At 41.0% G+C, this 27,652-nt stretch overlaps 1 protein-coding gene across 1 annotated transcript in view; it reads right to left on the bottom strand.

Moving 5' to 3' along the window:
* The window catches only part of FMN1 (formin 1), a 235,647-nt gene that overhangs the window by 142,167 nt on the left and 65,828 nt on the right, over positions 1-27,652 (bottom strand). Inside the window, exon 4 of the mRNA XM_019496560.2 lies at positions 1,210-2,006. Coding sequence (XP_019352105.1) covers positions 1,210-2,006 — 797 coding nt within the window. The remainder of the gene's footprint in view (positions 1-1,209; positions 2,007-27,652) is intronic.

Here is a 27,652-nt window from a genome sequence, read left to right as displayed (position 1 = left end):
CAATGGTCTTAATTTGCAGCAAGGGAAGTTTAGGTTAGATATTAGGAAAAACTCTGTCACAAGGGGGGCAGTAAACACTGGACAGACTGCCCAGAGTGGTTGTGGAATCTCCGTCCTGAGATGGTTTTGAGACCTGGGTAGACAAAGCCTTGGCTGGAATGATAGTTGGGATGGTCCTGCTTTAAGTTATGCTAATAAGCATAAGAACTGTCAGACAGCATTTGCAGATTTTTGAGAAAATTCTCTCTGGCTTCTGACTGCAAGCTGCAGTAAGGCCATGAATAAGCAGAAAAAATGTGCATCTTCTCATAACATTTGGCTTATTAAAAAGATACATATACTGCAAATAATAAAGACATACCATGATGCATTTGTATCTATCTATTTATCTATAGCAAATAGATATACATTTGAATATAAATGTTACCATTTAGGACCGAGGTTTGTTTATGGTACGTTGCTGTATAGACAAAGGCCACTGGCAGATGTTAATTTAGTGGTGTAATGAGACCTGATGCATTGTATCACGGGTCCCAAAAATCACATCTCTTGCCATGCCAGGAAAAAGTAACATTAAGCACAGGTGTGTCTAGTTCCAGAATCAGGGCCATACTCTGATCTGAAGAACACACAATCTAAAGTGACAAAAATGATAAGAAGAAATAACTGTAAGCAGAATTCCCGATCTACAGAAAATTCTGTCATTTCAAGTTTCTACCTTGAGTTCCCCAGCTCCAGCTCCTTCCTATAACTGAGACTCCTGCTTAAACTGTTCATTGAAGTTTCATCAAGAGAGAAATGGAGATATGCTTCAATGGAACATTTCATTTGTGAGCAATCAACATTTTCCAAGTAAAATCTGTTTCTTTGGAAAATTTTTGATCATCTCTAGTTGTACGTATCAGTACGTAAACAAGCAAACTCTTGTTAGATGTTAGATACACCTCCTCTGCCTTTTACTATACTCTGTTTATTTACTAGTTTAAAGTTATTATTAGGCCTAATCAATTCATATTCTATTTTCCTTTACCTCATATCTATTAAAATATTATCTATATTTTTTATTTTGAAATGATTGCTAATGATCTACTTTTGTGATGTTTAAACCTGAGTCTATTTTCTCTCTCTCTAATTTTACTTTTCTATTTTCTATGGCTCAACATCCCAGTGTCTAAATTGTATCTTTAAGTCTAAAGAAAATACCTTTACCTTCTGTTTTGTATCTGTATCCTGGTCCAGTACAAAGGCTTCATAGGACAGCTAGGTTCAATGGTAGGCTTTCGAGGACCCTGGCTTGAAGATAAAGTGCTATTAAAAAACCACCCAGTTCCAAGAGGTGGTGGTGGAGGAGGTGGTCCACAGCCAGGCAATGGAGGTGGACCAGGAGCCCCAAATCCCGGCACTGGTGGTGGTGGTGGTGGTGGCAGTCCTTGAAGATTCTCATAACCCGAGGGAAGTAGAGGAGGTGGTGGTGGGTCAGATCCATACTGGGATATCAATGGAAAGGTTCTCAAGCTTGGTGGCAATGGAGGTGGTGGAGGGACTAAACTTGGTACTGGAGATTCGGGAGGAGGGGGAAGTGGTGGTGGTGGTGGAGGTGGAGGTGGTGGTGGTAGCGGCAATGTTTGTTTTGGTTGACAAGATAAAACACTTTCTGGAGATGTCATAGGATAACATGCTTCCTTATTGTCACTTTGGGCTGAAATATTATGATTTAAAGAAGATAAATTAAGTTTTTTAGGTACTATTTGGTTATTCTTCACAATTCTGTTTTCCTCTTCACTAGACTTTATGAAGGTTTCTCTGTCAGTCTGTATACAAACATTTCTGTAAGTCTTTGGTGGGTTCTCATCTTCAGTAGATACACAGACATCCTTTGCTTTCTCACTTCCTTTATTTAATTTATTTTCCAGTTCATTCTTGAGATTTTCTATGGCTTCCTCAAGCTTTGCAGTTGATAAAGCATGCTCTCCACGAATATGGAAGACCCTGAGTTCAGACTGAGACTGTGAAAAAATAATGAAAATTTTGTGTTAAAAGCGGTATATAATTAGTTCACAGTTAAGAATGTGGCACATGTTAAGCAAACGTGTTACTACAAGGCCAGGAAGATATCAGGGCTTTCCAAGTTCTACATGACTTTTGGTTTATCTAGGAAAATTCATTAGATGTTTAATGAAACTGATGAGAAAAAGAATTTTTCTTCAGTGAAGCATATTTCATAGATAATATTAATTACTCAGAATACTCAGTTAAATATGGTCTACATTTTAACTTTCCTTAGTGCAAATGCATAAGGGCCCTTCCCTACCTTGAAAAACCAGGTCAGTGATTCCTGAATCTTGGGCCCAGAATCAAATTTAAAGTGGAGCACATGAACACACAGTGTGCTCTTTCCAAAGAGCCAATGGGAAAGGAAAGGACAGAACAATGATCCATATTCCCTTTCTGCCATTCATGGTGAGTCAAAGGGAAGTACAGAAAGAAGTATTTTGCAGCTTCTGCTCAAGGTCTGAAATACTTTGCCAACTTTCAGCTGCCCTCCACCAAACAGAAAAGACGAATGGATCTAATTTAGCTCATCCCAGAATAAGTCTATTCCGGCTGCATTCATATACATAAAGAATAATAATCCTTTGCCTATATGTTAAACTTTGGATCCCATTTTCCATTTCCATCTTTCAATTTGATGCATCTGAATTATCTTTGTTTCATTTATCATAATTATTTATATTTCAGTGGTTTTCTAGTTACATTCACAAATTATTTTGTTTTTCTTGTTTTTGTTGGTTGTGGATTTTGTTTTTTGTTTTTTTATACCTTAAATAAAGGTTCTGTATTTTTTTACATCATTCAAACTCAGGCATTGTATTGTATAGTAATTTAAACATATCTTAATCATATATCATGCAATAAAATGCAATTTACAAAATAATTAAATACACTTAAGAGAGACAGACATTTTGAATTGTAGTCAGTTTGTTAAAATGAACTAAAATTAGTTTTAGGTACTTGACTTATTCCTAATTCTCACTGCCAATTTATGTAGTTTTTACATCTCTTATGTTTTCCCTTTTCAAAAACAATGTCTTTTCCTCCCCTCTTGCTACTGAAAGGCTCAACCCCTCCCCCTCCGTATAGACAGCAAAGACAAAAACTGAGTGTAAAACAATTACTGTCAGTGTCAAAGGCAGAGCAAATAAAGATTTTGGGCAAATTCTCTTTTTTCCCCTCAGCTGACCAGTATATCCTCCAACCATTAATCAACAAGTGCTTTCTTCTGGAGGTAGCTCCATTTCAACACCTTTTACAGAAGACCCATACTCAGTAGTGGTAATAGTTTATTTACAGTGTTCACTAAAAAATAAAATTAAATGAATGTGATTATATATAACAAATAAATAACATTTATGCAACTTACAGTTTTGCTAAAAACAGTTAATAAAATTATTCACTATATAAAAGTTTACACAAATTTAAAACAGACTATGACAATAGAAAATAAAACCTATATGATGATAAAAATGGATACAAAGAAGCAAAGGACAATAAAGTAAAACAGGGGAATTCTATTTGATTTTGGCCATGTTCTTTGTGAAAGAAATGCAAATATACTTAATGGAATATAGGACAGGCTCTGAGTTCTTAGAGAGAAGACAAACTGCTTTTTCTTCAGTAGCTCAGTATTTAAATTTTTCACCAATGGAGAGATCCATTTTCCCCTTATTTTTGTAAAAGCAAACAAGACCACAAGTAGTGATTTAAATGATCTATTTAATTTTTTCACACAAAATTCTGTCTAAATGTGGGGTCTGATGCCACCTGTCCCTAACAACTGCAGACCTCATAAGAGTGTACTCACTGTTTGTAGTTTTGTACTGCAAACAGGCAGGCTTCTTGGCCGAATGAGTGCTTTATTAATCTCAAAAGAGGTGAAATTTGAGAAAGTCTCACTGCCTACATATCTGTCTGAATGCTGGCCTTTTAAAAATTTTAATTTATACATAAAGGAAATACTGGTCCAGTACATTTCTCAGCCTATTTTTCTGGAGAAGAATACAGATGATATTTAACCATACAAACAAGGCTTTATTTGGAAAATAAAAGGCTTTGAAAATCCACTTCTTGGGGTATCTGGTAGGCATAAAAAGTGTAATTTTGATCCAATAGTTTAGAATTCTTAATTAAACTAAAGTGCTCATATTGATGTATTTTGTTTAACAATGCATGACCACCCTTCCCCCTCCTCACAGAATTATGTAGAGATAAAAGCTGACTTAAAAAGTAATTAAAGATCTTTTCTATTTTTGAGTGAACCACGGGGTGAGCATCCCAGGGTTTGGCTTCATACAATAAAATGCACTCTACCTTAGACGTATAGCTCTTCACTGTTGCCAGGATTGCTATTTTGCCCATCTTATTGTAAAAGGATAAAACTCTACCCAAGACTTGTTTTGTTCTAGTGCTTACCTCTTCAATATGTTTATTTGAGCTCAGAATGCTTTACATATAGATTCTAAGGTATTTAAATGCAGACACCACCTCTAATTTCTTTTCCTGTAAAAATCAAACTTGTTTCTATGGCTGTGTGAAATTTTGCTGGTTGTTTCATTTCAACTTGTTTTGAGCTTGAAACATTGAAATCAAAATGAAATGATGGCAGTTGAAATGTTTCGAAAGTTTCAAAATGTTTCAAGTTTCAAAGCTCAAGCTGGGCTTGCCTGCAGGGAAACAGAAAGTAAGGAGAGGGAGGGCTAAGAGTGGGGAAGGACTGTTCTCATATTGATTGTGTAGCTGGCCAGCGACTGTGATCCTTCCCTGAGGTCCCTCCCAATCTCAGTGCTCTGGGGGAGGAATGGAAAAACTGCATAAAAGGCAGCATTGTTTGAACTGGCCTGCTTTCTGCCTTAGGGTCTTACAGTTACTGAGCTGTGTCTTCTAGCAGCTCAGGAGCATTAGACAATGAAGGCTACTACTAGCACTGATTTGAAAGATTTCGTACTTGCTAGCCTAGCCTAACAAGTGGGAGTCCACAATATCTCTTGCTTTCTTCTCGACCTTTTTATTTTATTATTATATTCATTGATTTACTCTTTTCAATTTTATAATTATATTGGATATTACACTACAGAATTTGATTTAGATTAGAAGGGAGATACATTTATATTTTATTTCTATACATTTATACCTTGCAGCATATACTATATATCTTATAGAATTTATATAGGAAGGGATATATATTTATACCTTGTGGCATAGATTACACACCTTACAGAATTTACATAGGAACGCAGACACATTTCTACCTTGCGGCATAGACTACACACCTTAGAGAATTTATATAGGAACTCAGATACATTTATATATTTGTATAAAAGCAAGACACTATGAAACACACTATAAAGTGTGGTGGAAAGGCAGCTGGCAAGCCTTCAGGGAAGGCAGAAGAGGGGGTAGAAGGAGAGGTGTAAGTTTCCCCCACCCCAAACTGAGACAGACTCCTTCCTACAACTAGCAGGGATGAGGCTCCCGCAAGCAGCAAGGAGAAGGGAGCAGTGCCAGTGCCACGGCCTGTGCCTGAGACTGTACCCCCTCCAAAAGCACCAGCCCTAACCCCCAATGTCACCACCATGACAACAAACAGCAGCAGCAGCACCAGCATGACATTCTCCTCCACTCCCATTTCACTTCCAATGCTGACCCTTCCAGTGCCAGAGGAAGAGGTGGAACTGGATCCAAGTGCCCTAGCAAGGGAAATTCTGGGGCAGCAGTGGGAATCAGCTGAGTTTGTGCTCAGAAGGCCCCAGAAGGCACTTCAGAGGAGGCTGAGGTAGAGGTTGTGGGGACAAATGGCTCAGCTAAGTCTGCTCCTCCTGTTGCTGTGTGTCTGTCTGCTGAGGAGAGGGAAATTGCAGCATCCAAACATGCACCCACACCCCAGAAGTGAGTGGGTAGTGTGATCTGGGATCATTTTGGGTTGGCAGATGATCGCACATATGCTATCTCCCTGAGCTGCCAAGCCAAAACCAGTCAGGGCAAGGAAACAAGACACGTGAGCAGCACGGGGATTCTAATGCATCTCTGCAGGCACCACCCTCTTGCCCTTGCTCCTTGTCAGCCTGGCACCAGCAGGAGCATGCCCAAAAGGGAAGTTCCCCTCTCACTCCAAAGCCTTCATCTCCCCCAAAGCAGAGGCAGGCCACCCTGAAACAGTGGGGGAAAGGCGGACAGAAAGCGGGGTGCATTACAAGGGTGAGCGAGATCACTCAGAGCATTGGGGAGATGCTTGCTGTCAATGGCCAGCTCTTCTCCTTAGTTGAGCGGCCAGGGTTCAGGCAGCTCATGGCACTGGTAGCCCCATCCTACCAAGTGCCCGCACACACCACCTTCAGCAGGATGGTGGTGCCCTCCCTGTATGAGGCATGCAGGGAGTACTTGAGGGAGGAGCTGCACAAGGAAGGTCTGCAGGTGGCTCTATAGTTCACCTTGGACACCTGGAACAGCCGGGGTGGAGATCATGCCTACCTCTCCCTCAAAAGGCACTGGTGAGACCAATCAGACCATTGGTGGGCTCTCCTTCAAGCCGAGGTGATGGATGGTCCCACACAGCAACCAAGATCATGGGGGCCACAAACCACTTGGTACAGGGGTGACTTGTTAGGTTGGGAGAGTTTGCTCGCGTGTTCATGGTCACCGACAATGGGGCCAATATGGTCAAGGCAGACTGTGATGCCAACTTTGTTGGCATCCACTGTGTGGCACACAAGTTCTACCTCATTGTCAAGGACACCTTGGAGACAGATAGGGTTGCCAGTGATGGCACTAGCACCACCAGCAAGCTCATTTCCAAATGCAGGAAGGTGGCAGGCTACTTCCACAGGAGCATCAAGGGGGGCAAGATGCTGTGGGACAAACAAGCAGAGCTGAACATCCCCCAGCACAAAATCATGCAGGATGTGGAGACTTGGTGGAACTCCACACACCCTAAAAATACATTCTAAGACAAGCAGAGTATCCTGTCAAAGCCATGACATGGATTTGATTAGGTGCCAAAGCAATTGTGGTAACAGCATATACATTTTTTCTATTCTGGATTTTTATGTTTCAGTATACAGTGAAGTACACAACTGTAGGCTTAACTCAATGAAAGCTGTCTTTCAGTCAGTAACTTTTATTGTTTTTATTGCTTTGTATTTTTAAATAATTTTCTGCTGTGACAAATAAACAGAACTATTCTTTTTTGGTCAGTTAAGATTCATCATATTTTCTCTGTATTTTTATGGTCATAAACTGTAAGGAACAAAATTCCCCAAACTTCTTCTTTCTGTACTAGAGAGAATTTGACACCTGGATTAAAATATTATCAGCAGGATTTATCTATTAGTACAAGAAAAATGACCCAGGACTAAAAGACAACGAGTTCTAACAAGCAAAGCATATGAAATAGAAGAAAATGAGTGGTCTGTTATAATGATTAATTGTATTTCAAAAGTGCAATGAACCACATTCGTTTAGCTATTTTACCTATACTCCAAACTACTGATGTCTCCTGGAAAAATTTTAAAACATTAATAAAAAGAGAACTTTTAATATAAATACAAATCAGCATTTTCAGCAATGTCAGCTAATCATCCGTTTCAGAATCATTTTCTAAATTGACAGTAGCACATAAACAACCAGGTCACTTTAGTTCCTGACTTCAGATGCCAGCTGAACAGAACATGAAATAACAGTTTAAAATCCTAATTTAAAATACAGTTCAATGAACCAATATGTGTGTGTGTGTGTATATATATATATATATATATATATATATAAAGTAAAATACACCCTCCAAGTTCGGGTGAATCAAATTCTGGTTATTTAAATCCATGTTATGTTAATAAAATCCTGTATAGTCTGTTTTTAATATGGGGAAATGCTATTTTCCCCTTTGCTAATAACTTAATTTTAAATTCTACCTAAAATTCCATTATGGAAAATGAAGGAAATAATCTGCATTAATATTAGGTTATAGGCAGATGAAACAATTGTATGAGCATCAAATAATACTAATAACAACTGTTATGATCTAACTGCTCTATCTGTATGCTCCCATATCAATATAAGCATAGCAAAAACATTGCAACTCTAACCTTGTTTCATTCTTAGCAAAAGTTATAGTGAGTTAGCTCAATCTTATCATTACTCCCAAGAAGTAGCTTCTTCTCCACTTTCAGAGCTGTCAAAATTACTTGTGCTGATAGCCTCAGGTTCCTGCAATTCACCTATTTGATAGGTGCATAGGATTAAATTAAGGAGGCTGCAAGAAGAATTCAACAGCAAATAAAGTAATGGCAAAAATAAGGAAACTTGAGGTCCCTGACAGGGGGCGGGCTAAAGGGGAAAGAAAGGTGGAGCTACTAACTGGAGAATGCCTTTGCTTGGTTCCATTTGATTTTGCAGTTTTCTCCATTTTAAAAACATTTTCCATTTTCTCCATATTAAAAATGAACTAGGCAGCATGTTATTACCATAACGTGGACTTAAATAACCAGAATTTGCTCCAGCCAAACTTCGGGTGGGGAAATCTTTTATAATCTGGATCTTGTCCAAGACAGAGGATGACTTGGAGACCTCTGGTCTACATGTTATAAGGCAGGAAACTAGTAAGTCTAGATATTGCACCACACAAACATCTATGCTATTTCTGATCTGGGGGCTAACGTGTACAGGGTTCACTCAGGTTTTTCATCATACTGCTGCCTTATATTGTGCATGCACACCTAAAGAGTGAAACAGAGCATGATTTGTACCTCCCAGCTAGAGAAACTGTGGCCATGTACAGGTGTCTATTTTTACTGGTGGAAATTTCTGAGAAATTTCTAACAGTAGTAATCTTTTTGGGCTAGGAGCATGTAGGTGTTCAGCCTGTGGTGGCCTCCTCTCTCCTGCTTTCAATGCCTTCCTGATACCAGGATGATTCAAGTGTGGGGCAGGCACAGGGAGCAATGGCTGCTCCAGTCCTCCTGGCTAGGGACAGACATTCAAAAAGCCAGAGCCTGAATTGATTCAATCTTTGCAGGTTAGTGTAACCTGCCTAGGTTGAACTAGTTTGTGACAGAGCGGACATGCGGGCACATGCCTGCAGTTGCTCAGGTCAGGCGCCTGGGGCACTAGAGAGTACCCTCAGCTGCAGGGAAGCTGTGTGTGTGGGGGGGTGGGGGTAGGGGGGGGGTGTCCAGTCCTGGCTTCACTGGACAGGGCGAGGTTTAAGTCCCCCTCTCTATCCCACTGGCAGAGACCCAAGCCAGGTCTGCCAGGGGCTCCCCCCACCTGCTGCTGCAGCAGTGGGGCACCATGGCCTGTGAGGTGGGGGGGCAGAGAGGAAGGTTATTCTCCCCTCTACCCCCACTGGTAGCTGGGTCTGCCTGACTCCTGGCCACACACATTCCCTACAGGGAGATAGGTCCTTGCTGTCCCCTCTGCAGGATGCTGGAGGGAGGAGGAATAACTCTCGTCCCTGCCTGCCAGAAGGGGCCCTGCTGGCTGGTGTCTGGCTGTGCCCTCACCTGGCCACTGCAGCAGGAAGGGGAAGAGCCCTTGCTGTCATAATGTTAGGAGCTGTGGCACTGGGGTCCAGAGCCCCCCCCCAGTGCCGACCACGTGGCAAGCAGCAGCTTTCCTTGACCCGCAACCTCTCCCCCCCGGAAGAGGCTCAGGTTCAGGGAAACTCCCCCCTCATAGCTCTAGTGCCCAGGCAGGGCACAGCCAGACTCTACAGGCTAGGCAGATCAGGCCCTTGGAGGGGCTTTGCCTGGACCCCAGTGGATCCCCTAGTCTTGCTGGGTCATGCAGCTGGGCTGGAGTCGGTCTGCAGCTAGACTGCCTTGTTTAGTAGCCTGGCAGCAGCAGGTCCCAGCTTTATGGTACAGGCAGGGACCAGCGCTGCAGCCCTGACCCTGCACCAGTTCCAGACTTGCCCCTCTGGGCTGAGCAGCAGTGATGCAGGAGAAATGGTCCCTCCCCCTCCCACTGCTGGTGCTTCCAAATGCAGCCACCTGGGGCTACCAGCTCCCAGCAGCTGGTGGAGATCCAGGGCAGCCTGGTGCTGGCCCTGGGTGACTGGTGCTTCCAAGTGCAACTGCCAGGAGCCGGAACTGGGCTGCCCTGCTTAAAAAAAAAAGTCTCCGCTGCAGAGACATAGGGCAGCCCAATGCCAGCTCTGGGCAGCTGCACTTGGAAGTGCTGGCAGAAGGAGGGGCCACTTCTCCCGTACCACTGCTGCTCAGCCTGTAGGGGTGAGCCTGGAGCCAGTGCAGGGGCACAGGGTCAGGGCTGCACTGCTGGTTCCCACCTGTACTGAAGGGCTGGGGCCTGCTGCTGAAAAAGGCAGTCCAGCTGTGGAGCAGCCCCTAGCCCCTGGAATCTGGCTGTGCACCACCTGGCCACTGGAGCTGTGAGGGGGGAGTTTCCCTGAGCCTCTTGTGGAGGGGGGGCAGGGTAAGGAAAGCTGCTGCCTGCCATGGGGTCAGTGCTCCGTCGTGGCTCCAGACCCTAGTGCCACAATGCCCAGCCCCCCAGAGCTCTCCCTGCCCCACAGTGGGGCCTCCTCCACACTCCCCCATATTAAGACAGCAAGTGCCCTGCCCCCTCCTGCTGCAGCAGCTGGGCAGGGTCATGACCAGACGCTAGCTGGCAGGGACCCTTGTGGGGGACAGGGACGAGGGTTAGTTCTCCTCTTTCCAAAGTCCCGCAGAGGGGAGAGCAGGGGCCTATTCCCCTTCAGGGAGTGAATGCGTCTGAGGGGTGTGCAGACCCAGCTGCCAGTGGAGGTAGAGGGGAGACTAACCCTTCCCTCTGCCTCCCCTCTGCCCCCCCTCTGCCTCATGAGCCATGGTGCCCCACTGCTGCAGCAGGAGGAGGGGTGCCCCCAACACACATGGCTTGGGTCCCTGCCGGTGGGACAGAGAGGGGGAATGAAACCCCTCCCTGCCCAGACCACTGCCCCTGCTTGAGCTGGGGAGCAGAGGGGTGGGGCCAGCTTGGCTGGGAGGGAGCAGAGAGCCCAACCCAGAGAGCATGCCGGGATGCTGGGGGTCTCTGGTTTATCTTAAACCAGCAAGGAACAGCTATTGCATAAACTGGTTTGAGCCAAACCAGTTAAGTCTGATACTACATTAAAACAGGTTTATCTCAAACCAATTTCAGCCATTTTCAAACTGGTTTATGCTTGTCTGAATGTCTGTTCTGTTACAGGTTTAAAACCAGTTTTTGATCATTTCAACTGGTTTATGTGTAATGTCTGTCCCTAGCCCCTGTTTCCTGGGGAGTGTGGAGCAGTGGGGAAAGATTCCCTGAACCTCCCTGAGACCAGGGTCTGGGGAATGGGTGGGGAGAACCTGGTCTCCAGGGGTAGAGTGGAGGGCAGACTGAAGCAAAGCCACTGGCAGTTTGGCAAAGTCCTATTCCCTCTTGAACTGAGGTGGAAGGGAAGGGAAGCAGTTGGGCAAAGCCCCCTGGTATGTTCCTCCCTTTAAGGAGCAGGCAGGGAGGAGCAAACAGCTGCTCCTCCACTCTATTCTCAGTCTCAGGGAGCCAAGTAGGAGAAGTAATCGGAAAAACCTCCTGCTTGCTTCTTGTTGCAGGGAATTCTGAGTCAGAAACAGGCAGTGGGTGGCGCTGATCTCTCTGCTGTGCTCCTGGTCCCTGGACACAGAAGAAGGACAAAGCCTACTCCCTGCTTCTCACTCCAGGGCTTCTGAAGTGAGAAGTTCCTACCAGGAAACTCTCCTAAGAATGACTTCTCATGGGTTGGAATTGGTTTATTTTTCTCCCAGAAATGCCATTTTTGATTTGGGAGAACAACAGTTCTCCTGGTAGCACCCCCCCCCCCCCCAAAAAAAAAGAACAATGAAACAAACAAACAAACCAAAACAAAATCCCAAACCAAACAAAAAAACAAAAAGCCCCAACACATCTGTACACAACCTGTGTGTACATGGTGTGCCTGTTGCTCCAAGATTGTTCTTGAGTATGCACCTCCCAAATGCTCCCAATCATATGTTCCAAACCCAGAAATGAGGCAGAAAAGCTCCCAGAGCTGTCCTCAAGCAAGCAGGAGACAGAGACCTTGAGAGTGGTCATGTGGGATGTCCCTGGACCATCTTCAGTGCCTCATTTCTGGGCTTGGTGCATGCAAATATGAGCAGAAGGGTAGACCATTTTTGAGAATTGCCCTCCCTGAAAACACAGGGAACACATTATAGACATACCTAAACTTAAGAGGCCTTACAAAATCTGGAAGAATTAAGATGTAGGCAAGACCCATGCATGTGGCCTTTTTTGTTTTACCATTCTGCAATATGTATTATGTGTTGAGCAGTATGTGGGCTAGGACTGGCTTCTGTGCCATGCCACTGTTGGCTCCCAACCCCCACACCACACTGGAGGCTTGCCAGTCCAGTATTTGTCAGGCTCCCAGCCTCTTTACTGCACCAGAACCTCCCCAATTTAAAGCTTTGGTGGAGCAAGGAGGCTGGGAGCCCAACGGACAGCTCTACTGGACTCCCCCTACCTCCCCTCACCACCGTATCAGTCTCCTAATCACATTACTTTCGTGAAGCAGTCCAATGTTAGCTCAACATACATTAAATCAGGGGCAGGCAATTATTTCAGGTGGAGGGCTGCTTACTGAGTTTTAACAAGCCATTGAGAGCTACATGACAGGCAGCCAGGGGCAGATATATATTACTTTTCTAAATTTTTTAGGGGCCCCGCGGGCCGGATAGAATGGCCTGGTGGGCTGTATCTGCCCTCCGGGCCACATTTTGCCCACCCCTGCATTAAGTAATATGAACTGGAGATTCTCTTTGATAGAAAAGGCCTATCTTTACTATGCTACAATGGCACTTAGCACATACTTTACTGCTTGAATGCTAATGATAAGTGCAGTTAGCCCATGCTAAATGTAACATGGTCCTAAGTGAAGTCTGATTAGCCATGGATTTGGTCTAAAGTGAATGAAGCTAGTTCATTTAAAGTTAACAGTGAAAAACTTGTTTATTAGTAATTTGAGTTCATGAAAAAGACCAAGTAGCTGAACAAGACCAAATGAAAATCTAGGTTATGTGCCATACAGTTGAAATAAGACTAGATATGAATCAGATCTATGTCCAAACTTTCTCCTACATTTAAGTTCGACAAACTTATCATCAGTTCTTAAACCTTGTTACACTCACTAACCTGATTGTCCATACATATGTCTCCTTCACATTTATGCAAGGAGTAAGCCAAGATAATGAATTTAGGAACTAAAGATTTCTCTGAATAAAGAAAGAAATGATAAGAAAAGGGCTGCATACAGTGGATGTCACATACAATACTACAAATTATTCTTATGAACATTTTTAGTTATGACTTCCCAAAATATAAATGGCAAACACTCCTTGTTCCTACAGTCCTAAGTGGTTAATGAATGCGCTACAAAAATACTAAGATCGTTCCAAATTTAAAATGACGTATGTTAATACATTTAGACATGAAAACAAAGGCATATTGAAATATTTATAAATTAAAAATAAAATACTGCAAAGAACACAAGCTATTGATAATATATTTAGGGGGAAATACCCATCAGTTTCTTATCTAATACTGAATTTTGCCATATAACATCTTCTGATCCTCTCAACTTAACAGATAGACAAGTTTTAAGAAAAAATGTTAATATGTCATAGGTTTTGCATGGTGGGTTTTTGGTTGTAGCCATGTTGGTCTAAGGACATAGGCAGGCAAGGTTCTTTGAGTAGATGTGATATCTTTTATTACTCCCTTCAAAAGTTCTTGGGGTGTCAGGGGTTTAAGCAAGGTCTGCAGGGATTATCAGGGAGACTGGGGGGGGGGTAGTGCAGGAGGTTGGTGGGGACCAGGAGCATTTGGCAGGATTAGGCTGTGATTGGGGGTCTGTGTAGGGGTTTAGAGGGATTGGGAGGGCTAGCAGGGTTCATGGGGGTGGGGGTTAGGGGACGGGGGACTCCGTCTCCCACCAGGACCAGGGGCCCTGACCCCTCCACCCTCACATGGAAAACCCTATAGTGAACCTACACCCCCACACTCATCCAACCCCTCCCCCCCTCCCCAATTGACTTCAATTGGCTCCTGGCACCAGGAGTGGCTTGGGCTGGGGGGAGGGGGTTGGCAGGCTTGGTTAGGGGCTGGCTAGACCATGGGTGGGGGGTTGTCTGCCTGGGGCAGGGGGGAGGGCCATGGGGTGGTTAGGAAAAGCACAGCCCTGGGTTTGGGGCAAGTGGCTGGGCTTTTCCAGTTCCAGGGCTGAGCTGGGAGCTGTACAGAAGTTCAGTTAGATCAGACTACCTCTGAGGTACAGTTATCTTACATTGGGTTGACCATTTTTAGACTGATCTGATCTTCTTGGACTTCTGTACAGTTTGGATTTAGATTGACTTAACTAGGGATCTAGGTGTAAGGTCTGCACCTAACCTCCCCAAACATCTGTAACTACCTGAAAGTGCTAAAATACTACAATGAAAGTTGATTAATTAATGCATACCTTATACTAATTTTTAGATAGTATTTGACAATTTTTTTCCTTTAGTGTGTTATAATAATCCAGTATAAAGGTCTACTATACAAAAAACAATGATCGCTTTGTCCACCACAAGGAACTACCGCTTATATCATTTGGGACTAATCAATTAGGAAAAATATTCTGTTCCTCCAACACTGGGGAATGTCCAACTCTTTTAAATAAAATTACAAATTGCAAAATTAAACTTTTACTCTGACTTTCAGTTGTTTTGACATTCTACTGTTTTCTGCAATAAGACTGCAGAATTCTCAAGTTGAACTTCAAGTTAAATAATAGCCATGGTTTTATGGAGGTGAGGCTCATTAGACAAGAGTCTGGAAAGGACCACATACATAAGAAAACTGCTGGAAAGGTTTTATCAGATAAATTTCATCCTGGATGGACTACCAGTTGAGAACACACCTTACCATACTCCATTATATCACCTGCATGTCAATGGCACAATGGATTGGCAATTGGATTTAGATTCTTTATATTTACAACAAAAGGTAATCAGAGGCTGTAAGTACTGTTGTAATATAGACAATGAATAATAATTATATTAAATGTTAATAAACTGAGAAGGACAGGCCTTGTTAATAGGAAGAAAATGGTCAAAGAAAGCAGAGATAAAGAAACCAAAAAAGTCTGGAAGTTGAAGCTGGAGAATAGATCACTATTCTGTGCAATGATGTATTTTGTTTAAACCACACGTTATTCATTAAGTATGGTTGAGGATTTTGGAAAATTATCTGAGGATGTGAAGTATGACACTACAAAATAAAAGGACATTTTTAAGGAAAACCAGAATGGAAATCTGAGCCAACTCTTTACACAGATTTGTGATCTAGAATTGAGGAGATAGCAATATTTGCCAGGCACAAATAGGGCATATTCCATTTATCACTTTTACAGATTTTTCATGAAGATTTTAATCACCTTTTTTTCCAAACAAGACAAAATTGGGTACATTACATAGCTCTAACAGCCAACAAATAAAATAATGTGAGAAAAATATTTTTGTAATCTATTTAACATGTTTATAGCATCAACTCCTTTTTTAAAAAGAGATTATCTATAATTAAACCCAAGAGTTGGTAATTAGAGGAAGAAATTGTTTTTCAATTTGTTTCAACATATACTCATTTGGAATTCCTCAATAAATATGTGCACTGCCAAGAGTTGGTTGGATTTTTTGGCCTTTATGAATAGCATTAATTTTATATATTTATATCAGTAGGTTTTCACCACTTTCTTAAAAATGGCCCATCAGTCAATGGTATTAGCTGGTGGTACCAGCTGGATATCATGTTTCTATCCTGGATACACTTTCTAGCTTGCTTTGTGTCCCTCAAAGTAGAAGCTTAATAACTGTGCAAAGCATGATCAAAAATTGTGCAAGCCCCATCTACTCCATCCTAACCAATAATTTCCAATCAGAAGATACAACCCTTTCTTTACTTGAAATATTTATTAAAAATCCTTGCTGTTAAATCTGTGATTTTATGTACCAGTTCTTTCAGAATCCAGGGACAAAGATTACCCATTAACCTTTATTTAAACACATTAAACTCTTTTGTGTTTCACTTCTACTTCCTGCTACCTGCTTTCACATGCTGCTATCTATTAGCTATTTTGATTTTGCCAGTTTTCAACTTTCTTCTCATCAATGAAAACTGAGGCAAAGTGATCCTACCTAGACTATCTTTAATCTTTGCCCCATCCTCAACTGCATAGGGACCCCATCTCTTTCTCTTCTTTCTCATTATTTCTATGGCTGAAGAATCTTTTTGCTATTTGTTTTAATTTCCTTTGCATGCTCTAACTCAGCTTGATTTTTGGCAATTCTCTTTTTCACTACCCTTCTTGACCTCTAAAACATAGCTTTCTTGGCTGATCAATCCCTTTTCCATTCCTTGTAGACTCTCTGCTTTCTCCTAATATCCTTTTGGAAGTGGTTATTCATCTAGTTAGGTATGGAGCCCTTCTTTAATATCCTATCTCCCTCCCTACTCCTTCTTGCTTGGGATACAAGCTGCAGGTCATTTTTGCACCTTTGATTAAAGCATTTCCAAGCCTATTCCAAATGTCTTGTCTTGAGTTCTTTAGTTCAGCTGACTTCACTATTTGTCTGAATTTTACAGATCTTGCTGAGTTTCTTCCACCATAGTGACAAGTTTGGTGGCATATTAGCTGCCTGACTTATAGGACTGGACTCTCGAATAGTTCCATTCTGTGGTCCTTGGACATACTCTGCATCTATATAGCCTCAAGAATCATGTTTGCACACCCTTAACATCTCTATCTTCCAGTGATAAATTTAGCGCTCATTATGTTGTTTCCTAATATAGCCCCCTTCTCCCCCACCACATACACACATCCCCTGCTAGATCACCGCTAGGGTACAGCATGCTGGGTCATTAAAGTCTCACAAACCAATGATAACGGACAGACTTTTTATAATTGCTAATACATTTTACCTGGGAAAAATGTAGGTTGTTCTAGCATGTATGTTCTACAGCTGAGTATATCCCCATTACTTCCCAATGGCTCTCCATTTATAAGTAAACTCTGCTACCATTTTCTGCATGAGCAGATATGGATGGGAAAAAAAGCACGAAAACAGAAGGTACATAATCCACACTAATTCAGACTGCCCACTCTGGGACCCATTAAACTGGTAAACTAATACATGGAAATACATACTTGAGGGGAAACAGAATGACTGAAAGAGGTACCAAGACATTGTATGGTTCCTAGAATCCACAGAACTTGATGCTAGAGTGCTTAATTGAAAAAAACCACCCAAAGACCAGCACCAACTTCACTACTATATAGCCTGGAGATTTTCTAACTAAACATGGAATTTACATCAGAGAAATCTATTAATTATAATGGAATTAAACACAGTCTCTTATGTTCTGCACTGATAGCTGACTATATGGGTAGACCTAACTTGAGTACAGTAAGTACAACGCACAGTGACTTAAGTGATTGTGGCTGAATTTAATCCTGCAATTCTGTGCAGTGAACTAAATGCACTTTATTCACGACAGACTAACCTGTGTTAGTCCTTTGAGTTACATGGTGAAAGTGAGCAAGGAACTTTTCTAAACTTGTAATGGAACTGCCCAGATATGAAAGTTTCATAATAATAATACAAATCAAAATAAGGAAATTATAAACCTAGATATCCTGCTGCATTCAACAACTTTGTTGCTGGATTATACTAGCCGGACACCACTCTTTGGCACTATCAATACAGTCTGTAATCATTTCAGAGTAGCCTGGAAATATATAATGGCTGGATACTGGAAGTTTCTCTCTGGTTTAGATCAAACAAGACACATACTTTTTCTTAAAAACCCAAGGTCAAATATTTATTTTACTAGGTATGATTTTTGTCATAACTATTTTTCTTATTTAATTCTATTCTGAATTCTGCAAAGTGATTACATATCACTTTTAAGAGTAGAACAGTCATTTGAACTTTAAATGGGCCAAAAGATATGTCCCAAATCTTGAAACTCAGCCTCAAACTAAAGCTTTCTTGAAGTGTGGCATATTTATGTATAGGGGAGACATTTAAGCTCACCCATTTTATTCGTTTGCATTGATGATTATTAGAACTAGTACTGTTTCAGTGATAGATTTTCAGACAGAAGGCTGCTCCTAGTTAAGTCTTATCGTTTTTTGTATTCTCACAATAGGGTGAAAATTATGGGATCGTAGTAACCATTTTTAATATTTGTGAGGAAAAAACACCTTAAAAATAGGAACTGCTGCTGAGTTGCTACTGCAATATTTGATTTTAAAGTCAAGTTTAAAAAACCCACAAAACACACAGAAGTATTTTGGGCCTCAAAATGTTATGCCCAGCTACAATGGGAACAAAATCTTTTCTCCCACAACAGTCTATGACTTTTTTTTGAGTTGTGGTTTGTAGGTTTTTTCCTTTTTACTTCATCTTTGGATCAACTCTGATATTTTTTATCTGTTAACACACAAAAATATTTTTTAAATCACTGCTCCCAAAAAAAATGTACATTTGTTTTAAATTTTAGCAGCATTAATCAGAGATTTAACAATCAAAGCACATTTGGATGAGAAAAATTAACCCTCTGCCAATTTGTGTAAAAATCAAAATTCTTTTCTTACAAATACCTAATCAGTTGCATATGCTAAATTAATACTGTGTTCAAGGGCATGCAGTTAGAATTATTCCTGTTACTGACAACAAAATAACACAACTTATGGCCCTCTGTTAAAAATTCTTAGTTCTCAAATATTTACTTTGTTTAAACAACATATACAAATCCAATTTTTTGTGAATGTTATTCAGAAATACTAAATAGATTATTTTTATGAAGACAAATTAATATAATATAAAATAGCTGGGAAGCAACTCTGGCTGAAGCAGATGCATAAAATACAGTTTCCATTTATACAGTCTAAATTTCTTATTACTGCACCATTATTAGTATATGAGTAGTTGGTAAAGAAATGTGTGTGCAGATAGAGTAATTCTCTCCACAAAAATATTCATATTATGGCACATCATGAAAATATATTCACTCATATAGCAATATATAGATATTTTATTGATAGCAAGAGCAATGCTCTTATATCACCCTACAGATAGCCATAAATTCTCTTAACATTTAGACATTGACTCTATTCAGATTTGGTAATTTAAACATTTATTTTGAAGGTATTTCACAAAGTATAGAAAAACTTTGATCTGTTATGAAATATGAACTTTGATTTAAATGCACTTCTTGCAATTACTGGTAAGGACTGATTTGCAATTCTTGGAACTATTACCTTTTCAATAAGCAACACATTAAGGAAGAGGATATCAATCAAAGGTTACTGTATATATAAAACCAACAAAAATACACTAGGCATATAGTTATTCTATCACACACACACAAAAATCAAGCTGAAATGAGATATTATCCTTTCCAAAATTAGGTTGTCTGCTTATGTTATACTGCAATTAAGATCATATTTTGATGTTCCAAGTATCATTAAACATCCAGAAACCCAAACAAATGTCCTTTCAACATTCATTTTTTATCTTAACCATTTGAGGTATGGTATTGAGCACTCTGGACATAAAATATATTATTAAAATTGCTACACTTATAAAAAAAATAAATCTAGAAGACCAAGCTGCATTTTTCTTCCATTATGTTTACAAAAATATAATTAAGTCTCTGGCTTTTACATGTGATTTATATAGGACTCGCCTTCATGCAATGTAACCCAGAAGGCACTTCCCCACAGACGTCTTCAGTTTAGGGTCAGAAAACATTTTTGAAGGAAATAATGTTCTAACAATGGGTCATTGAATATATGATTTTTTTTGGGGGGGGGGCAGTGATCTGCCCCCTGCCCACCCCCTGAGCCCTGCTGGTGCCCCTCACTCCTGGACAAGGGGTCAAAAAAAAGAGGACATGTCCAGAAAAACCTGGACATATGGTAACCCTAAACTGTCTGACCTAGACAGTGTTTCAACAAACTGATCTTTTAAAGATGCAAAAGCACCACTTGAAAATCACTATTTCTTCTGAAAACCCCTTTTGGACTCAATAATTTCCCCATCTTTCTTTCAGTTTTCCTCACTCTGCTCAGTGCTTGTCTTTGTCATCCTGTATAACAAATGTCCCATCTCTAAAGACTTCTGTAAAACCTACTTTAACCTAGTCTTTATTCTCCTACGTATAGAAATAGTCTCCTTTACTTCATCCTTTCATTGTTTTCATTGCCATCTGAAGGGTCATGTGCTCAAAAGCACTCTAAACCATATATGCTGCTTAACTGCAGAGCTTAGATATGTACTGAGCAAGGGGGACTGCAGATCAAGGGGTTATTTCCTTAGTAGTGATCCCAGGCTCAGCAGAAATTCAGCACAGACATGACATTAGCTGTTTAAGCACCACAGAGAAACCTAGGAGGTGGAATTGGATCTGGCTTTATGTTTTGAGAAATGCTGTACACAGGTGTAGAGCTAAATAATTACTAACAACATTAAAATTAGTTCTGAAAAAAATTGAAACAATTTCACATGGTTTCTGTCTGAAGCTATTACTTTTTTTCCCCTGATAAATTGAAAGGATCACAGGTGTTTTCAAGCCTGCCCTAATGTTCTAGCTCATAATGGAACTAGAGAAATTTAACTCAACTGGGGAATATTGCAGATCTAAACAGATCATCTGTAGATCCTACAGCTTATGGGTGTATCCCACCCACACACATGTTTCCTGGGGGACAAATAGCAGCAGCATGTATTTGTGCCGCTGCCATTTGTCCTCAGGCACACCCCATAAGTGTGCTCTGGCACACAGCAAATTGCCCTGGATAGGGCAGGGAAGCACTTGGACTGGCCCCAGCAACCTTGCCTGGGCCTTTGGGGGCCTTCCGGGGCAGCAGTTGTGGCAACCAGATGTTTGGAGCCTGGCTAGTAGCCAGAGCATGGCTCTCGTTAGCCAGACTCCTTTTCTGGTAGTTCATGCTGTGCCATGCCACTTTTTTTTGTGGTGGTTGTTTTTGACACTGGGATCTCCTGATGTCAGAAAAAGCCCACTGCATTGCAAGTTAGCAGCACAGCAAATGCATGCATGTGCACCACGTGTGCTTTGTCGCACCACAAACAGGTTTGTAGCACCACAAACTGCACATGCACACTCGTGGGGATGGACCCTATATGTCCTAGGTATATAGGAATGCATAATAGTAAAAAATTATACACAACTTCACTCAGATTAATCTTTTTATTAAAAGCAAATCCCTTCTTCTCCCTTACTTCCACCCCAAAACACACAGAAAGTACTCCTGATGACTCATACATGACTTCTTGGTGATCTCTTAAGGCAGTGTGAAATATTAGAAATTCCAGCATAGGAAATAATATGTCTAATAATGTTCATTGCATTGGAATCCAGGGGTAAGGATCCAATAACACTAACTTTGCACCTGGACAACATTTTATTCTATTGTGTAATCTTTCTGCCCAGAGGGAAATCTTGGTAGAATCTAAATCCATCTTGAATTTGCTCTATCTAGTTTAGTACCTGGGAAACAGCCAAAATGTTTGTGAGTAAAGCTGTTATTTCATTGTTCTTGGCTACAGTCAAAGAAGTTCATAAAGACAAAAGACTACATATATATAGAATAGGGTAGTTCAGGGGATTGATAAGGGGCCACTCCCCTGTAAGAGATAATTAGCAAGTTTTTTCTAGGTTGATAGTGGACAATTATTTTCCCTATCATATAATGGAGGTAATATGGCTTCTAGACAACAGATAGGAACACGATAAGACCTACAATTATTTACACTATTGCACACAGAAATGCCAACAGTTGAAAAAAACCCAAAAAACTAGAGATAGAACTATCCTCCCAATCAAGCCATTACTTCAGGTCAAGTTTCAGGTATATTAGTAAAGTGATGGAGTAACAATCCATTGCTATCATTGGCGATGTGTACAGGGTGCACGTACATCCCCTGAGAATGGCTGTGCTCTCCCACTTCCTGGTTTGCCACTGGCACTTCTGGTTTTGCTGCTGGCACTTCTGCCAGCAGAGGCGATCAGTTCCTGGGGGACCCCCCCTCTCCTCCAGTTTTAGGAGGCACCAGTTGCCCATGATTGCCTCTGCAATCATGGGCAACTTTAAGATCCTCTTAACTGGAGACCTTATCTTTAAGATCCTTTTAACTGGAGACCTGTCAACCTGGCACTGTTTAGAGGTAGACATTTACTTTAAAGACATTAGGAAGATGGACACAAATGAAATTATCCTAATGGATTCAAATGCTTTGTATTTAATATCTTGCATTCTTGGACCAGATTTCTCTTCACAGGTCCCATCATCTACTAATCAGCATCTTTGTCTTGTAGCTCTTCCAGAGGACTAAGTTACATATGCATAAAATATCTGGTGGCCAGCAAAATGTTTTTAACCATAAAATCTAAATGATCTAGTGGATTAGTTTTAAAGAATGAATGAATCACCTTGGCTAAGTACAGACAGTCAAAAAGCCTGAGGCTGAATCAATCCAGTCTTTGCAAGTTAATCTAAACTACATAGATTACATTGAAACCGAAGTGAACAGACATTACCTTTGATTCAGGAAATACAGCCACATGCCTGCAGCTCTCTGGCATGTAGCCAGCATGGGATGTGTGTTCACTCCTCTTCCTGCTGCCCCTGAGGTCTCTGGGATTTGCAGTCCAGAATTACAGCAGCAGGACTCTGCAGGGTTGCTCATCACTTCATCTTCCTGCTTCTAGGTGCCTCTGGGATTTTTAGTCCACAACTGCAGCCAGCAGTAAGTTTGAGTGGGTGAAGGGATATTTAACTCCCCACCCTGTGCCACCCCCACTCCTGTAGACTGGGCTGTATCCCCAACTGAGCTTGTTCTCTCACTCCCTCACTGCTCCAGCTAGGGAGTAGAGGGGTAGGGGTAGCCCTGCTTTCTGGAGCAGACAACGCAGCCCAGCCCAGGCCAGCCCAGGGCTGGAAAGCATGCTGTGGGCTTGTGATTTAACTTGAATCAGGATGGGGTCTAGGACAGAAGTTTCATAAACCAGTTTGGCCCATATCAGCTCAATCCGACATCAGTTACATTCAACCATGTTTATCTTAAACCAGTTTCAGCCATTGTGAAACTGGTTTATGTGCACTGAACTTCTGTTCTGTTACAGGTTTAAACCAGTTTCTGATCAATTAAACTGGTTTATGTGTAACTTGTCTCCATAACCCTTGAGTTCCACTGGGTTTTGGTATATCTTGACACCTAACATATGAAAAGGTCATAAATTAATGTGAAAAAGTATGTACATTTGGAATTTGTACATTAAAAAAACCATGGAAGAAACTTGACAGTTATTGAAAGGAAAAAATAATATAATTATCCACAGTTCTTGGATAACTCCAAGGGGTTGGGATTTTAAATAGATAGCCAGCATTCAGTAGTTATAGAGTCCTAAAACATCAAAAGCAGTCCAAGTGCCATGGTGGTTAAATTTCTAAATGTGTGTATCCAAGAGGAAGTATTTTAGGTCACTCAGAAGTAGATAGGGATCCTTTCTGCAAGTGACAAATATTTTATTCTTCCCATACATCATTTATTTTACTTTAGAGCCGATCAAAGCACAGTTTTGTAGGAACAAAAGGGACTGAACTATCTTTTCATTCCTGCTAAATGGTTACTGGTAAATTTTAGGAAAAATCCTGCTCATGCAGCTGACAGAAATCTCTCCAACCTTTTTTTTTTCTTATTAAAATGTTAACAGACTAACTCTGCTGGAGCTGGTAAAATTCAGAATTAGATGAATCCAAACACAAAAGTGGTAACAGCTACTTGGCCATTTGCTTTATTTCCCTGCCTTTTAATATGACTTACAATTTGCTCAATAAGGCCATGATTCATACTTGCAGCATACTAGCTACAATTTAAGCATGCACTTCAATCATTTGCTCAACTGTGGCTTCAAACAGTTAATAAATTGAGTTTGAAAAATACAAATTTTGACAAGATCCTTTTCTATTAGAATTTTTTCAGTATGAAGGTAGGACTGAATGTTTCCTGTTTTTTCTCCCTCAATAGAGGTCCTCACCACCATTCTTTTAATAAACTGAGATGCTAGAATGTAATGCCAAATATCCTGTGCATCATTAACATTATTGATGTCTGGGATTTTGTGCATAAAATATGAAAAAGACATAGCTTAAAACAAGTAGAGGGAAAATTTTCTGTGACAGTCAAACTAGAGGTGTTGTATGGATCCAATAAGAAAAAAATGGGTTGCAGTAGAAAGTAAATTGTCTCTGATCTTGGAGAATGTTTTTGGACACCTAACAGCTCTTTTATTACTGTGGCTGATTAAAATGAAAAGCCTTACTACTAAAATGTTCTTTTTGATGAGATTTTTGCCATGAACTATAGACCTTGTAGTCCAGTGGGATACAAATCCTTTGATCCTATGCAGTCACATAAATTCAGAGTCGTAAAACAACATTGAATTTGACTTTATTAGTGTGGCTGATGCTGCCAGAATTGTAATGCAAACTTGTTTTTCCCTTCTTTTCTTTTCTTGGTGTACTTTCACTATTCTTTCATGGTACAAAAAAGTAATTTTGTTGGCTGTCAGATGCCAAGATTAAGCTATTCTAACAAAATCTTGGCTTTACATAGGAAAGTAATGATAGTGTAGTATATTCTGCTCAGCTTAAACCAATGATTTCTTGAGCAATGAGTAAATACAACACACACACACACACACACACACACACACACGAAGAGTATTACAGAAAATGATGTATTTTATCATCCATCAGAATGAATGACAGTCTACAAGATGGAAAAAAGGCAGCCAAGCAGTTAGTGATAAAAAAGCCAAGTCAAAATGGTACAGTTTATCAGTATGAAGTAGGCCACATACAAATATCTTCAAATATCATTCAGTTAATTGAACTGTAGGAAATCTCTAAGTAATCATAAGCCTGTAGTCAAAATAAACACTAGTTCTAAGGGCCTTGTTATACGTTACACCGGGGTGGGCAATTATTTCGGGCGGAGGGTCACTTACTGAGTTTTGTCAAGCCATTGAGGGCCACATGACAGGCAGCCAGGGGCCGATAAATACTAATTTGCTAAATTTTTTAGGGGCCCTGAGGACCAGATAGAATGGCCTGGCAGGCTGCATCCAGCCCACAGGCGACATTTTGCCCACCCCTCCCTTACACTGTGAGCCATACACATGTTGATCAGTGTTAATGCTAATTCAAGTTTGGAGCAGTCAAACTTCAGGCCAGTAGGGACCTGGAAGACTGAAAGGTAAGAATCCTCCCTTCGCATTCCCCCTGGGGCTTCCCTAGTCTTCTCTGACCCTTGGGGTTCCTCCCTGCCTACCCCGCCGCTTACTTCTGGCTGCTCTCACTCTCTGTCCCAGGGGAGCAGGAAATTAAGGGTTTACCTGCATGCCTGATCCCTGCTACCATTGCTGCCAGGTTGCTGCTCTTCTCCAGGCTGAGCCCACCCAGAGAGTGGCAGCAGTAGTTAGGCAGGCAGGTTAATCCTGCCCTGTCTGCTCCCCTGAGGCAGACTGCATGTGTAGTCACAAGAAAGTGGGGGAGCAAGGGGGCAGTGAATGGGGATCTGGGGTGCTGGGAAGGGGTCACAGTAGAACTGACCCAGGCTTGGGGGGGGAGGGGCAGTTGGGGTATTTACAGTAAGGTGTAGCCTACAGTGTCTACACCTTAGTGTAACATGAGTTGGGTAACACGAATCAGAGATAAACCTGCCCTGGAGTGGTGTAACTTTGAGCCGCATAATGAGTGCTTAAAACTAGTTTCAGGTGTTAATGTGCAGACAATCCAGGTGTTAAGGGCTCCAGGAGCTGCCCAAAATTACTGTGTAACAAGGTCCTAAGATAAATGACTTCTATATTTTTAGACACACAACTTTTGTAAATTAGATTTGGTATAAATTTCTCTTACTTGGCAGTTTTTTCTCCACCCCCGCCCCCTCGCCCCATTTTACCACAAATATCTATGAATAAATATCCTGCACTTATTTATAAGGTCAAAATCTTTATCAATTACATAGCTTAAACATGCAAAGAAAACCTGTTGCACTGTAGCACAGCTAAAAACAAACTTCAGAACCAGTGCTTTTTGGGGGTTCAGTGAACCATTTTGACTCGTTCTTTCCAGTTTAATGACACTGAGGTAAGATTCATAAGTGATGCTATGTTGTCATACTTGCCAAACAATGACAGTCAAAAATCTCCAACTCCCCCCAACAAATTACAAGCAACTAGAACACGGCTGTGACAGCATTATGGGAAAGTTCTGTGTATTCATCTAGGACAGCAGTTCTGAACCAGGAGTATATATAACCCCAGGGGGTACGTGAGATATATTTCATACATTGTCTAACACAGGTCGAAGTGCTTAAAAAATTAATTTCCCATTGAAAGGGGGTACATGAAGTCTCACTCTGAGACCAAGGGATATGTCGACTGAAAAGGGTTCAGAACTGCTGATCTAGGATATCTGTTGAAACTGTCTGACCTCAGTAATTAAAACCCGCTGCTCTTCCCCCCGCTCCCCTTTTCTCCAACAATTAAGCACCTACATGAACGACTTGATTTTTGTGTGTTTCTTGCTTGTTTCAGTGGTACTGAGATTTGAAAAAAAAGATCTAAAAGTTTAATTTCCCCCTTGATGCTCACAACTACTATATTTTTCAAAAGTTTTATGGGGTAGGAACATGAACATGGCAAAGAGCAGATTGCTGACAAAATCTACTATAGTTCATATAATCTTTTGTTACTTTTGTGGAGAGGAGGTTGGTACTTTTTAATTCAGTTTAAGACCTCTGCATTTATGGGGAAAAGAAGCTCTACTACAAAAGTCATGATAATCTTTCAAGTCCAATCATTCCATTTAATATTCATTGATAATTCTGATAGCACTGAGATTCTTACTGTATGTATTCAGAGGCAGGTAAAGAGGCCAGAATACAAACTGAGCAAATGACTCTCAAACTTTGTATTGGCTACTTTATGAAAGCTGAACATACAGTGGAAGGCTATGTTTAAATAAAAATTGACTAAATATTGGCCGTGCTGTACTTCATTTAATATTATACAGTATATACATTTTCTTTAAAAGATAATGACACCAACAAACCTTGGTTAAAAGAACACTAAGTGAATCAAACAGCCAAGGTTGGGAAGAAAACAAATAAGGTTGTCTGTGACTGTACAACTTTAATTCGGTCTCCTTCTTCATTACATGATCACAAACTTTTTTCCACTGGCCACTACTTCATTCATTACACTATTTCTAGGATTAAGCAAAGTTGGATAGCGAAAAAGACTTATCTGTAGAAACCTTGTTTTATTTCTTCCAAATTAAAACCATCTCAAAATGCTGACACTGTCCCAGTTGTCCCTGTGCAATCCCTCTGCTGATACCTAGCTGCCTGCCTCCAGCCCTACTGCTAGGCTCCTATCTGAATCTTTTCTTCACTCCATCACCATCAACAGCTTGTGATCCTCTTGTCCTGTC

The sequence above is a fragment of the Alligator mississippiensis genome, chromosome 2 (genome assembly GCF_030867095.1).
Source record: "Alligator mississippiensis isolate rAllMis1 chromosome 2, rAllMis1, whole genome shotgun sequence".
Classification (NCBI taxonomy): Eukaryota; Metazoa; Chordata; order Crocodylia; family Alligatoridae; genus Alligator; species Alligator mississippiensis.
This window is presented reverse-complemented; position numbering and strand designations above follow the sequence as displayed.